The following is a 14,753-nucleotide window of genomic DNA, read 5'->3' as shown; positions in this document are numbered from 1 at the left end:
TACCTCGCTCTTCCCGCTTCGTGGATCTCTGGAAGAACTTAATTCTTGACTTTAATACGAGTGTATATTGATTCGTGTAAACGGTAAACGTCATATTTTGCATCAAGTCGTCCTTTAAAATTGAAAAAAAAAAAATCATATGTCACGTTAATGACTGTCAAACTCTATCTATTTAAACCTTTGAGCCTAATTTGTCACGTTTGAGAATAAACCCCATTGCTAATATGGTGGATATACCCCAAGCTAGGGAGTGGGAAGGATTTCTCCTGCACGTTTCTCTCATTTGACACATAAACGTTGGCATTTGTGTTAAAGACTTCACTTTATTCGGTGTATATATGCTGCATGGTGTGTATGCTGCGTGGTTTCCCTGTTCCTCCTCCTTCCCCGCATCTCATTATCCTCCAGAGCGTCTCTAGGTGATTTAGCGCCGCCAGTCTGGAGCAGGTGTTCAACATGGCGAGCTTGGCGAGCGGATCTCTCTCTCTTGCACTCCTCACCTGTCTCGCTTTAACAGCTTTTCTGCCTGAAGGTAAGACCTGAAAGTTTACACCACTTGGCGTAATGCGTTTGTGCACCAGTGAATAGTGATGCGCTAATAAAGCGGTGTTCTTGCTCAGAGGTAAAGGAGCTGCGCGCTCCGATGTTTAACTGCGGTCTCTACGTGTGTGATAAGTGTCTCTATGTGTGTGTCAAGTGTTGCAAACAAAACGGTTTGTTTTTTATCGAGACACTATTCCTCTTTTATGTCTTAGTGCACACAGAGAGCGTGCTTATTTATCGGGGTGTGCGGGATAAAACTCACTGAGAACCAGAGTAAAGTCGCTCTCCATAAAAGGTGCTAAGGGTTAGTTTTAGAAATATATATTTTAAAAAAAGTCATGTGTAAATTGATTATTTGTACCCGCTAGAGTAATTTTTTTTACAGTCACGAAAAGCGTTTGCACGCGTCTTGTTTATTTTTTTTTCTTTTTTGCGTCCTCATCTCTGTTCACGCATCTGCGCGTTTAAACAAAATCCAACGTGCATTTGTGTTTTCCTGATGCGTTTTCTGAACCCTGTGGATCCGACAGCACCAGAACCTCCGTCCTCACCCCCATCTCCATTGTAGTGCACGATCAGTCACAGCATCAGTATAAGTGGACTTGTGGGATTGCTCTGGTTTGGCATGTAATCCATCAACAGGTTTAGTGTGAGACTCGAGCTCAGAGTGCAGGTTAAGGAGGAAACCTGATTCACCAGGCACAAGGATCTTAACCCCTGTTTGAGCATCTTGGATTGTACAATCCATGACAGTGTGAAATCTCATTTGAGTAGTTGAGTATACACTGATTCAGGCATTATGGAAAATAGAAATGAAGAACATTATACAAGAGTTTCACTCAAAATGATTGGTGTTCCAAGAGTGCATTTGCCTGCTTTAACCACACTGAAGCATTTCAGTACCTGTTCCACTTAATTGGACCAGGAGGAATTTTTCGCTCGGGATAGTGTAAACCTTCAATAATTTGTTAAACAGAAAAATATAAACCATGTCAACACTTGATCTGATCGTTTCTTTCTTAGTCTTATCAATATATACAGTATATATATATTTTTTTTTTCATGCACGATTGCCCCATCATTTGGTGGCGTGTTGAGTTTCCGTCAATGCAGAGAAAAGTTTACTGAAACATTTAGTGTTCTTGATGAGCTGTAAAACATCTCTTGCACTCTCCTCCTGTTTACAGTATGTGTAAAGTTTTGTGCTTAATTATTAAGAACAGTAAAAAAAAAAAATGGAAATATTGCTCCCATAACAAGAAGTGATCTATCTTGGTCATCTTTTATAATAAAATAAAAATAAATTTCTTCTAGTTCTTGTTCTTGTGTAATATTTCTATCAGATTGTATGCATCTTATCAGATCAGCATAGAGCAGGCATGGTGGTTTGATCGAATGACGGTGCTATGCAGACCCTGATGCTTTTCTGATCAATGAGAATTATTGATATACAGTACCAGTAATCTATTGCTATATACGCATAACTCAACAGAGCCAATCAGCACGATAGTTTACCGTGTATAGACAGTGTGAATGGAAGAAACAGAAACAAAAGCGCGACAGAGCATTGCTTACTCCAAGAAAAGGAAAGTAGACTATGAAAACTGAAACTTTAAAGATGCTTGGGCAGATCAATATACTGTATGTTTATTCTTTCTGCGGGAAGTTCAAAACCAGTTTGTCTCATATGTTCCGAGACTGTGGCGATAAAAAAACAAAAAAAAGTAATCTGAAGCGCAAAAAAATTTTAAGCAAACATACAGTATCTGCAGCAATCTGAGAGACCAGTATGATAGAGCAACCAGTGATCTTTCACATTCATTTACAACCTAGTGCCATGCAAATGAAGATTCAAGAATCTTGATTGATTTAAAATGAATCAATTCATGAAACTATGAAATGTTAAATTGGTTATTTTTTATAGACTTACAATATAGAGATATGTATAGATCTGAATCATAACACAAACATGAAATCCAGACCTTGGCTCGAAGAAAATTTGACCGGACCTTCTTAAATTTTAATTTCGGACCCCTGGCATACAGTATATGTAAAAAAAATTAGGATCTTTAATGAGAACTATTGTGTATAGCTTGTACATAACACAAATGCACACAGTTTTCACACTATTTTCCCAATATTTACTTACTTTTTTTTACTCGAGTGGAAATACCTGCCCTTAATCTTAATATGTCCAATCCACTTGGCTGTATTTGCCATGTAAATTTGTACTTATCCACTTATTAAAGTTAGTTTCAGTCCACTGATTGAATTTGTAAAGCTGCATTCCTTTCTCATTTGCTTATATTTACTAGAACTACACTGGAATAGTTCATGGTGTGTATCACCATTTGTGTATCACCATGCATCTGGTTTTAAACAGTTACTACAGTAGTGTTAGCAACATCGTAAGTGGAAATGGCAAATACTATTTTTTTTATTGAATATAAATTGTGATGTAACATATGAAAGTTTATTAGAGTAAGATGAAAAAAGATTAGTGATATTTTTCCTGGAAGCACATGAAATTACTAGAAGTGTACAATTAAATGTAAGCTAGCTAGAGAGCTAGCCAACATGTTAAGACGTGAGCAGGGCTTCTTTAGATTCCTATTTTGTTAGTTTCCACTATCAGGGTAAATGAACAGATTTTTTTTTTGGGAGATATTGTGTCTGAAATGCCACCCACTCTATATTCATACTTGTTTAGGTAACTCTTGTATAAAGAAAATATTTCACTTGCAGTTTATCATACAGCTATGATCCTGGCCTTAGGCAGGCGTATAACCACATTTTACAAGTCAATACTAATTTAGCACAAGTGCACACTTGCTCATACAGTGCTGCCTAAGTAGAATGTTTAAAATTCCCTTAAATCACTATTAGTATAGACACTGATACAATAGTATATCTAGTAGTACAAAAGAAATAGTTTTTAATATATAATTATTAATTATTACGATTATGTTAGCTATAGTTCACCACTTCTGGCAAAATGTATAGAATTTTTTGATGACTCATCTTGTACTTATCTTGTGTCCATCCAAATAAATGCTCCCTGGAACATGTATGTCCAGCCCCCAGGCACCTCATTATAAGCAATAATTTGTCTGTGAGATTTTGGCTTCTCATCTTCCTACACATTTTTTTCTTTTGTAATCCGTACTTGGTTGAGACAAAATGGTTTAAGCCATTTGAGTTCAAAGAAGGTGCAAGCTAGTTACAAGTATTTATCATTTAAATAAAAAATATATAGACACTAGACAATAAAATTGAACCATAATGATCTCTAGAGAAAAAGTTAAAATAAAAAAAAAATGTGTTTCAGTTTTAATCTTTCACTTTCACTCACTCACTTCCTATACTGCTTTATCCTGCGTACAGGTTTGCATGGGGCCTGGAGCCAATCCCGGGAGTCTTAGCGTACAAGGTGGGGTACACCCTGGATAGGTTGCCAAACCATCGCAGAGCACACACACATACACAGAATCATTTACATACTATGGGCCATTTAAAAAAGCCAGTTAGCCTGATTTGCATGTCTTTGGACTGAGGGAGGAAACCAGAGTACACGGTAAAAACCCATCAAGCATGAGGAGAACATGCACACAGAGACAGGAATCAAACATGTATGTATATATATATATATATATATATATATATATATATATATATATATATATATATATATATATATATTAGTATACAAGAAGGAACTTCTAGAAGGAACAGAAGAATATACAAGAAGGAAGAATATAAGAATATACAAGAAGGAACTTCTTCTTTTATGCCATTTTAAATAGAAATAGAAATGAAAAGTTCAGCTAGAAAGTTCTTTTTTTATTCTGGATATAAAATGATTTAGAGAAAAATATTTTAGGTGTTTTTATGCTATCACCATAAACCATAAACATAAACAAGCAAATTTGCAATTTATACTGCTCAAAAAAATTTAAGGAACACATAGTCCTGAAGTCCCCTTGTGTGTGTGTATAGTTTAAGTCAAACTAGGATATAGTACAACATGACATGATTATAAAGTGGGTCTGATAACGGTTAACAGTGCACTACTGTAGCTAGATATTTTACTGGTGAGGTTTCTCATTGCTAGAATTTAAGAGTGTTACAATTCATCCAGAAATCTGAAAAATGATTAATGTCACCAAAATGTGTTGTTCTACTTGGAGTATCTTACCCTAAATAGCCATGAATAATAGTACTTTAAAACATTGTATTTTTATATCTGTATAAATTATTTCTTTGCTGTCAGGAAGAAACACAGACTATTAGGAGTTGTGACTTCTTAGTACGTGTAAGCCAATGCCAAGATATATAGGCTTTTTCCTGGAAGTGCTTAAAAATCTCAGCTCATTCCTTAAATAAAAAAGCCCTCATGTTCCACCCATTAAAGCAGTGAGTATGAAAAGTGTAAAGTATTCCATATGCCTTTTCCATTGGAGGAATTCCAGCTGGCTCGAGTAAGAATAGCTCTAGCCTACACAGATGAAATGATTCCAACTGTACTGCTCTGTTGCTTTCATCCAAAACTGTTATTATTCTATTATTTCTTTTTGAAGGGACCCAGTAGGGCTAAATGTTGTATTTTTATGCATTTTAACAAGGTGACTAATAACGTAGCATTCTCTAACTTAAAAAAGGGTTTTAAGATAAGCTGCAGTGTTTACAGCAGCCGTTCTTACTATGGAATTTCTTTCTTCATCATCCATCAAAAATTAAGCCAAACATTTTTTAAATTAGCTTCAGGTCATATGTCTAATCAGAGCAATATGAGAATTGCAACAGTGTTAGTCTCTCCATCAATCCTCTAATTTATTAAGAGTATTAAGACTGAAGGAGTGTAAAATGACACATTTGTCTGGAAGGGAGTTCTTTAATAGTGAAGTTTTAGCCCTATAAAAAGAAAACCCCCACACAAAATTGAAACAGCAGGATGACAACTATGCGTGGGTTTCGAAACTATAAGCTAATGCTAATACCAATGATCAAGCTAATCCTAACAAAAACAGAAGCAAGTAACACAAAGACGATAACAACAGACACGAGACAAAGATCCACTTGAAACATGAGGTGCGTTCTGATCCACCTGAAGGACCCTGCAAAATATACTTCACACGGTGTTTAGCATTGTTAAGTGCGATTTCAAACCTCTGGAAGCAAAAATGTTCAGTTCAAAGGGAACTGTGAACAGTGTAGGAAACAACTAAACAATGGCTCTTCACTTCACCGAAAAAGGGAATAAAAACTTTTCATTCAAGTCATTGCATCTTGCTGGACCGTGAAAAAAATGGAGCTCGAAAAAGGATTTAGATATTTATTATTATTATCAAGGACGACATCAGCACAATAATGAAAATTTTAATTCAGAAATCAAGAAATCCGTAATATTATGTAGGCTAGTAATCTGTAAAAAAATGATCTGTACATATTTAATCAATTATTATTATTATTATTATTATTATTATTATATTTTATCATTTAATAATTTATATACAAGTTATATACTTTTCAATACCATATGTTTTATAACAGTATCAGTTTTTGTTTCAATAAATATTTGATATTTAATATCTAAAGTATGAAGTATCCACAGCACCAGCGACAAGTATCACAGGTATATCTTTACAGGGTAGTTCAGGCCGATCGGAAAGAACCTCGATCAGTCAAAAAGGTCCAGGTGGCTATATTTGACATCATGTGACTGTGACTCTTAAGGTACAATGCATGCTGGGTAATGAAGTCTAAGAAAACTAACCTTTACAAATCTTACTAAACACAAACGTCGGAAGAAGGACAAAGCAATAGTAAACAAACATTGCAGTCCATTAACAAAGCAAAACAACATTGTATTTTAAAAGCCCAGTTTTTAAGGTTGCAAATAAACTGATTATTTAGTAATATGCTTGGATTTTTGTGTTGTAATTCAAAGAAGAAACGTATTTATCTATTTAAAGCTGCACAGTTTTAGCTTATAAGGTTTTCAGTATCAACTGAGATATACAGTAACACTCTGGAATTGATAACCAATTGAGATTATGTGTACTACAGTGCGGTCATAGAGGATAACAATGCGACAGAGGTGACATGCATGTACTGTTAACTTACTGGAAAAATTTGTTCTTTGGTGTTTACAAGACACATGCTGTGCGTTTGTAAGGGGAAAAACGCTTGAAGCTTGCTGAGACAGGCTGAGACATTTAGTTGAAATATTCTGTTGATCCACAATTCTAAAAAAGAGTTATGTAAGAAATAACCTACAACAGACTGCTGTTATACAAAAATAATCAGGGGGTGAGTGACGCGAAGGGGGGGATTGCCACTGCCCTACTACAGTACATTGTTTTTGTATAAAGGCATGGTGTGGTGTGTGTTATTCCATTTATACCACAGTGATTTCTCAGCAAGTACGACATTTAATGTATTAATGAACTAAATTCACACATTTTAAAATTAGATTTAATGTTGTGGAACATTTCAAATTCAGCTGTAAGCCACTTCCTTCCAAATCTCTCTCTCTCTCTTTCTCTCTCTCTCTCTCTGTGTTTCCTTTTCTCAAAAATGCAGCTTGTGCTTTTCAAGAGAAATTGGAAAGAGGAATCTAATCTGTCATAAAGACTTTAGTCTGCTGATAAATTTAGCAAAACACTGTGACTGTTACAAAGCACTTACAGCATAGACTACTTCCTTAAATGTTAAATTAGATCTTTTTACAAAAAAAAATACCCAACTAACAAATTGTAGGTTTTATTTCATTAAACTACAATTTATATATATAAAAAATATTAGTCCCTGTGTATGAGCTGTTACTTCACAGGTACATTACAAAAAAATAAATTTTTTAGAATTAAATAAAATTAAATAAATTGCTTTTAGAATTTAAATCGAGTGAAACACATTGTACTAAAGAGAATAAACCGCAGTTTAGAGCTGGAAACGGTATGTGATAAAGGACACAGAAACGATTGTGCATTAAAACAAGCACATTAGCATGTCCATTGATCGTTCATGTTCACAGTCAGAGCAGAAGTTTCTAAGATGTGATGTACAAAAATAAAACACACGTTCTAACCAGTCCGGATTAAGGGTTCAACTGTGCTTTGGTCTTATATCATTTGAATTTGATTTGAATTTTAATATGTTGCTCAGAAACTACTTGTTGAGCAACGATCACCTTATTATGATGCAAAACAATTGAAGCATACTTTTACAATTTTACCTTATTTTATTTACAAATTTATATATGGTGATTTTGATAGATATTTTCCATTTTTTTTCTTATTTTTTCTTGTAACAGATTTCTAATATTTTTTTGCAGAATTTTGAGTGCATAGCATAATGACAGAGAGAACTTATATAAGACCTTATAGTTCCTGCTATTATTTATGTTACAGTCAAGATAACCAGGTCTACTCCCTCACCAGGATCACATTCTCTCTCTCTCTCTTTCTCTCTCTCTCTCTCTCTCTCGCTCTTAAAAATGCAGTTTGTCATCTTACATGAGTCCATGAAGCATGAATCTTGTTGTTCCCAAGACATCCCTTTATTGGGAAACTGGGAAGCAGTGTGTTGGTTAGAAAGCAGGACACTTGCCGCTTCTTTCATAAATGTTAAATAAATAACAAAACTATAAAAACTATAATGTATTAGGTGTGCATTAATATTTACCATCACATCTTACAGCCCGAGCTACCGTGAAACATTATGACCAATCAAATTCAAGCATTCAATTGTGTTGTGGTATAAATATAGTTTAACAGAACACCGTTTTGAGAGTAAAAACTACCTTTATTTCTCTATATGATGCCCTGCTTCACAAATGCACTCCTCCCAGTGTTTCAGTTGTGCTTAAATGCCATCAAGGTTGAAAGTTTTCTCAGTTCACCAGAGCCATGATCCTCTGAAATACTGCAACTCTCGTGATGGCCCAGACATGTGGAAATGGCTTGGAGTGAGGTCAGGATTGTACAGGGGATTTGGCAATAACTCCCAGCCGAGTTCCTGTAATGTTCAAGTGGTGTTTACGTTTGATTGTGTGTGTACAGTTCCCACAGACAGATGCATCTCTACCATAACGTTTTGACATTATGCGAAGATATTTAAGGACCAGGCATTCCACTCTCTAAATACTCACGGGAACAACTGCAGTGGGCTCTGAGCCACATTTGCATTTAAATGTTGTACTGCAGCTAAGAGTCTCATCTCCATACTATGCCTTTATTTTTATTGTTTTTTTTTAACGCCTTCATTCACGAGAAATTTCATCACAAATCCCGGTTTGAATTGAACACTCCTGGTAATATTCTTTGAATATTAAATTTTTTAAGCTGTTTTGAATACAACTTTTTTTGATGGGTATACCACGTTAATTGGAGAAGTCGAATCTAACATAATATTAGTTTCTTTCATATGGAAATTTTATAAATTCATGTCTTAGTGAGTGTTTTGCCAGAACTTTTACAATCATGTTATCATGTGACAATGTGTCCTCATTCCAGCAGTGTAAAGGTTGTGTCACAAAGACACAAATCAATCTCAATTTTTAAATCACATATCTTTTCCCCCAGCTACCTAGTACACACCAAGCCCAAGATCCTAACTCAAATACACACGTTTTTATGTTTTACTGAGTAACCCTTTTGTTCTAACCGCTTAATTTTACAATATGAGCACAAGAGCATTTTAAGGATTGATCCTTCAACAGGAATAGCATTAGCGCGTGGCTGTTTATGCGGTCATTCGGACAGAACCGAGCGAGTTAGATGAGAGGCAGCAGATGAGATAAAGGCTGAAGGGACAGAGAATGCTTCATTCATGACAGCGCTTGGATAATGAGAGGAGAATATGATGAGAGGACGAGAGTTCATGTCTGCTACGATAAATATGTCACTGTTTTGCTCTGCCCCGTCTTTCATGGAAAGAGCCCATTGTCTGTTCTAGTTACGCATTGATTAAATTTTGGCACCGACCAAGGAAGGACGTGAAGAAAAAAACAAAACAGATCAAATTATGTTGTTTTTCAGAGCATCCAATGGATAATAGGCTATTTCATCTAGCCACCGAAAACAAATAACAGTGATGTAGTGTTGCACTAACATCCGTGCCACTGATGTCGCCTTGTGCGCTTATGGGAGATGTTTTATGCGTGAGAAATTTTCTTTAAAGTGCATTATCAAGTTTAAGTTTAAGTCCCTTTTCAGTTTGTTACCTGTGAATCGTATTAAAAAAGGAGCGCCTTAATAAATTGTTCAGTTTATTAATTAACAAGATGTTTATTAATAATAAGCTTTCATGTTTTATTTGCCTCATTGTATTTTTTATGATGCCGCTGAGTTTATCTTGGGTCACACATCAATATCTCATATTATTACACTTTATAAAATGCACTGAAGGACTACATGAACTCTGTGAGGGGCCATGAAGCTCAGCGTGATGTGACCCACTTAGCAACTTGTGACAACCTCAACAATCCTCTGTAAAAAGCTTGCTTTTTTACTCTTCTTGCTTTTGAGTATAGTTTTTTCTTTTTACTTTTTATTTTCTGTGCTTCAAAATGAAAGATAACACTCGAAGGTCTGTGGGAAAATGCATGAAACCTTTTTTTTCCTGATGGTCTGAACCACATATGAAAAGGTTTTGTTCAGAACACCTAGGTAGGAAATGAGTCAAAATACTGATGTTTTGGAAAAGGTAATGCTTTTATTTTTGAAATCTACAAGCAAGCGTTTTTGTACTTTTTGATGGTCTTACTCTTCAACTGCAGATATGCTTAATTTAAATAGATTTTTTTTTAGATGTTTATCTGAAATTTACAAGCTTTTAGGGATTTTTACATTTTTAAGGAAATCCCAAAAGAAGGGTTTTTACATAATCAGATCAGAGGGATAAGTATAATGTCTGATTTGTCCATTTTTAAAAGCTTTTTTTAAAATTATTATGTTTATAGGATAGTTAAATATATTCAGGAACACCTGTACCCCTGCTACTTCATGCAATTATCCAATCAGCTGATCATGGAGCAGCATAGTGAGTGAAATTAGCCTTAAATTCTTGTTTTTGGCTGACAGAAGTAAACCATGATGTGGTCTTGTGCTGGAATATTCTAGCCAGCCCAAGCTCGTGCATTCTGAGTTGCTTTTCGATACTTTTCTGCTGACCACGGTTGCAAAGAGTGGTTATTTGTTTATACTTGTCAGCTTGAGCCAGTCTGGCCATTCTTTCCTTTTCTCTCTCATTAACAGGGCATTTTCTTTTCTTGCACCATTCACTGTAAGCTCTTGAGACTGTTGTGTGTCAAAACCCCAACAGAACACTTAAGCAAGCCTGTCTGGCACCAATTATCATACCACGGTCAAAGTCACACTGCGTGGGCATTACCTGAAGCTCTTGACTTGTGTCTACATGAGTTTATGTGTTTTCCTGCTAATACCTAGGAGTTAATACAGCAATTGTGAAATTCATATTTAAATCTCAGACTTATCAACAGACTTAAATGCTTCTCAGAAAACTGTACAGTGTGCCAAAAATAAAGGTGTGTCTCATGAGATTCTGACCTTCGTCTTAGACTTAGTTTTGTTACACAATATTTGATCAGGTGCCTAAAAAACTTTTGTACAGTGTAAATATTATCATAAAAGTATTACATATTGAAGACTAACACTAAGTTTATTTACAATGTTATTCAAGTATTATTATTATTGGATTTCATCAAGCTAATCATAACAATAATTATAATAATAATAATAATACTGGAATTGGGTTAGGAACTGTCTAATGCATTATTAAAACCTAGAAGCAGAGTGCTAAACTGCCAACTTTGTGAAAAAAAAATGTGATTGGAGATCTCCTAAATGCTGTAGTTGGTCAGATATAGGCTCAGCAGCGTCATGTGGCAATAAAATTAAGTCAGCTGATGACCTAAATGTATCTATGGAGTTTTTCTTCCCTGATGGGACGGACATATTCTGGGCCTCAAACTGTGAAAGACTAGTTCTGGGAGCATGAGGAATTATCTTTACACATGAACTAGCCACTACTTTGCAGCCCATAATCAAAGTTAAAGTCAGTCGAATGAAATATTACAGTAGAGTCTGTAACTTTTTTTGTGGGGTATATTTGCAGTGTAATAGGCTTCCAGCATCTTGGAACACTCAGCCTTGCATTATCACCTACCCTCTTTCTAAACAATCACAGTTTAACTGCTGTGTTAAAGTATGAGAAATGATCTAGACATAACTAAGTAGCTTATATTTTGCAGTGTAGATGCTTGAGTAAGTGCAGGGCTGATTGTAGACGCTTACAGTCGGTTGTCTGGCTGAGTATTTAAAGTGTCTCAGAGGGTGCTTTCAGATAAACATTGTTTAGACTGGTTGCACTGAACCCTGCAGCAGTTTTTCTCTGGTTTGTTGTGGTTCGTTGGGAAGGTGAGAACTCAAGAGCAAAACAAGTGATCCAATACCATCCAAGTGCCGTAGACAGGTTAGAGTTCCAAGCAGACTTAAACATGGTTCATTTGCAGTGAGAGAGCAATTCGACCCTAAATTGACACAACTGCAAGAAGTTAACCAAACGTGCCATGCCTTTTGGCACAGAGGAAGAGTGGGGCGGAGTTATACAGAGCTTAAGAGGGAGCGTAGGGGTGGAGCTGCACAGAAACACAGAGGGAGAGTGGGGCGGAGCTGCATAGAGAAGTAGATGGAGAGTGGGGGCAGAGCTGCACAGAGATGCTGAGAGAGAGAGTGTGGGCGGAGCTACACAGAGCTTAAGAAGGAGAGTGGGGCGGAGCTACACAGAGCTTAAGAGAGAGATATTGAGGGAGAGTGGGGCGGAGCTGCACAGAGTCACAGAGAGAGAATGGGGGCGGAGCTACACAGAGATGCAGAGGGAGATTGGGGCAGAGCTGCCTTGAGATGCAAGGAGAGAAAAAATGTAAATGGAAGAAATATTGTAATGGACCATTAAACTATATCAATATAAATGTTAATGTCTCATCCCATATCTCAATTCAAAATATGCCGATATACAATAAAAACGGCCCAGCCCTACCTCCTATTTACTCTTTTAAAAACAAACGTTCACTAAAAAAAATTGCACTTCTGCTATAAATATCACTTATTTAAATGAGCTATTGCTTGCACTATTTGTTTTAGACGTTTCTACGACTCAATGTGTGTCAATTTCTAAACAAGTGTTTTTAAATTAATTGCTTGATTTATTTGCTTGCCACCACTTAATAGTGAACCATGCATTCAAAACTTGGGTGCATACAGAACTGTGACTTTTGCATAACAGTATACTTGCCTTATTACTTATTTAGTGGCGGATATGTGTTTTCTGTCTCTAATTGTTTATTTATTTATTTATTTTTGCATACTTGGCTTAGATATTGTTTACGTTTTCCAAAGTTGTCCTTCTGACCAATGAATGAAATACATTCAAATACATTGTCAGCTCTGGATGTCCCTTAGCTGGTGTTTTTGTTTTTGAGACATTTCATTATGCTGTGCTGTGTGGGCTTGCAGGAGTGAGCAGGGGAATACCTGTAAAAATAAAAAAAATCCTCAAAACTTCATATTGAATTACTTTTTAATTATCATACCTATTAATATTATTTGCAAAGTGTTGGATTTGACATTTTGTTGCAGGTCTATTTAATCATCTTGGGTGAAAATCACCTCCTGACTCCTGGTTTTGTTTCACATTAATGAACTCAAAACTTTCTCCATTTATCTTAATAAAAAAGAGCGCATGTGAGTCAAGACCATGTGAAATGGTAAAAGAGGGAGGGGCTTTTGGGAAATGCCATGTAATATTGTACAATAACGGTGCAAATTATTCCAGATTAATGTGCTTGTTCTATTTGCCCTACTGACGAGAATTTTTTTTTTTTTTTACATATTTCTGAGTGATAACTCACACTAGGGGACTCATCTGTTTATGGTAAATTGCAGCATTTCTAGGGAAAATGCTGGAAGGTTGACGTATGATAATAAAATCTATAATTGGAATACACTTCACAGGATATTGTGGCTCTGTAATATCATAAAGGGACAGTAATACTGTTAAATCGCAGTGGCATAATAAATATACAGTGTAACGTCTGTAAATATCTGGATCGCAGATGGGGTTAGGGTGTAAATTTGGAAACCATGGTGTAACGTTGAATGCAGTCTGGACCTCAGGTCGGATAAGTATTGATCAGTGGAGACAGAAAGTGGGACTCCAGCTGTCTAAGCAAGAGTGAGTGACCAATCAATAGGATGTACAGATGGTGGCTCGGGGGGAAGGCGCTTTTCAGTAGAGCTGCTAAATACTTAAGATTGTCAGGACATTGAATACTCTCAGCAGTTAATCTCATTACCTAACGCAAGAGGAGGTGATGTGACAGCAGCATCTGTTTGCACAGTCACAACTGGCTGTGCTACGATAACATCATTATTTCCTATGTGATACAAGGAAGATGTCTTCTCTAATGTTTAACATATTAATAAGTAACTGCACATCATTAATGCATGGTATGTTTACGTATGTTTCATTTTAACATAAAATATTGGAACAGGATGACCATTAGACAGTATGTATTGTACTGTGCTGCGGTTTATCCTTCCATGTATCCCTTAAAAAAACAACAACACTCATTTCAACACAAATTGGTATTTAGGGAGAGCACTTTCTTTCTTAGTCCAATTTACTTTGGACTCAGACCTTTTGTGCATAGTTTTGCTTGCACATGCTTTTATCCTGATTGTGTCTCCAAGGGTTCTTTTATTTTTATAGCCATTTGATAAATTACATAATGGCACCTAAAAAATAATAATAATTATTATTATTATTTCATGACACTTTTTAACAAGTTCATGTATCTTATGTTGTAAGAGGTTTTAGCTGTGACATTGAAGATACAGATACAGATACTGTGTATACACTGCGTTACACTACTAGTTTAGCAGTAACAAAATACAATAATAACCTTGGCTGTGCTGTTTATGATATTTCTTGATATACAACCTAATAATAACTGAACCCAATATACTGTATGATCTAAGAAATTCCTGCCAGTGGCTTCGAATGAAATGTGTTTTACAGCCAATGTATGGTGTGAAAGATATGGAAGGTACCTGTGCCAGATGAAACAGCGCATCCAAATTGAAAGGATAAAGCAGAACACTTCATTATTTGATCACAGCATGAGGTAC

The 14,753-nt window shown here is 35.8% G+C and overlaps 1 protein-coding gene across 3 annotated transcripts in view; it reads left to right on the top strand.

Moving 5' to 3' along the window:
* Positions 1 to 443: 443 nt before the first annotated feature.
* cadm1b (cell adhesion molecule 1b) overlaps positions 444 to 14,753 on the top strand; it is a 195,247-nt gene continuing 180,937 nt past the window's right edge. For 2 of the 3 annotated variants that reach the window (XM_053507962.1, XM_053507960.1), the window contains exon 1: positions 456 to 532. In XM_053507962.1, the coding sequence (XP_053363937.1) occupies positions 457 to 532 (76 nt within the window). In that variant the 5' untranslated portion in view covers position 456. Of the gene's footprint in view, positions 533 to 14,753 lie in introns of all 3 variants that reach the window. The other variant, XM_053507961.1, reaches the window with a different exon arrangement.

The sequence above is a fragment of the Clarias gariepinus genome, chromosome 11 (genome assembly GCF_024256425.1).
Source record: "Clarias gariepinus isolate MV-2021 ecotype Netherlands chromosome 11, CGAR_prim_01v2, whole genome shotgun sequence".
Classification (NCBI taxonomy): Eukaryota; Metazoa; Chordata; class Actinopteri; order Siluriformes; family Clariidae; genus Clarias; species Clarias gariepinus.
The sequence above is the reverse complement of the archived record's forward strand: the minus strand, read 5'-3'. Positions and strand labels throughout refer to the sequence as shown.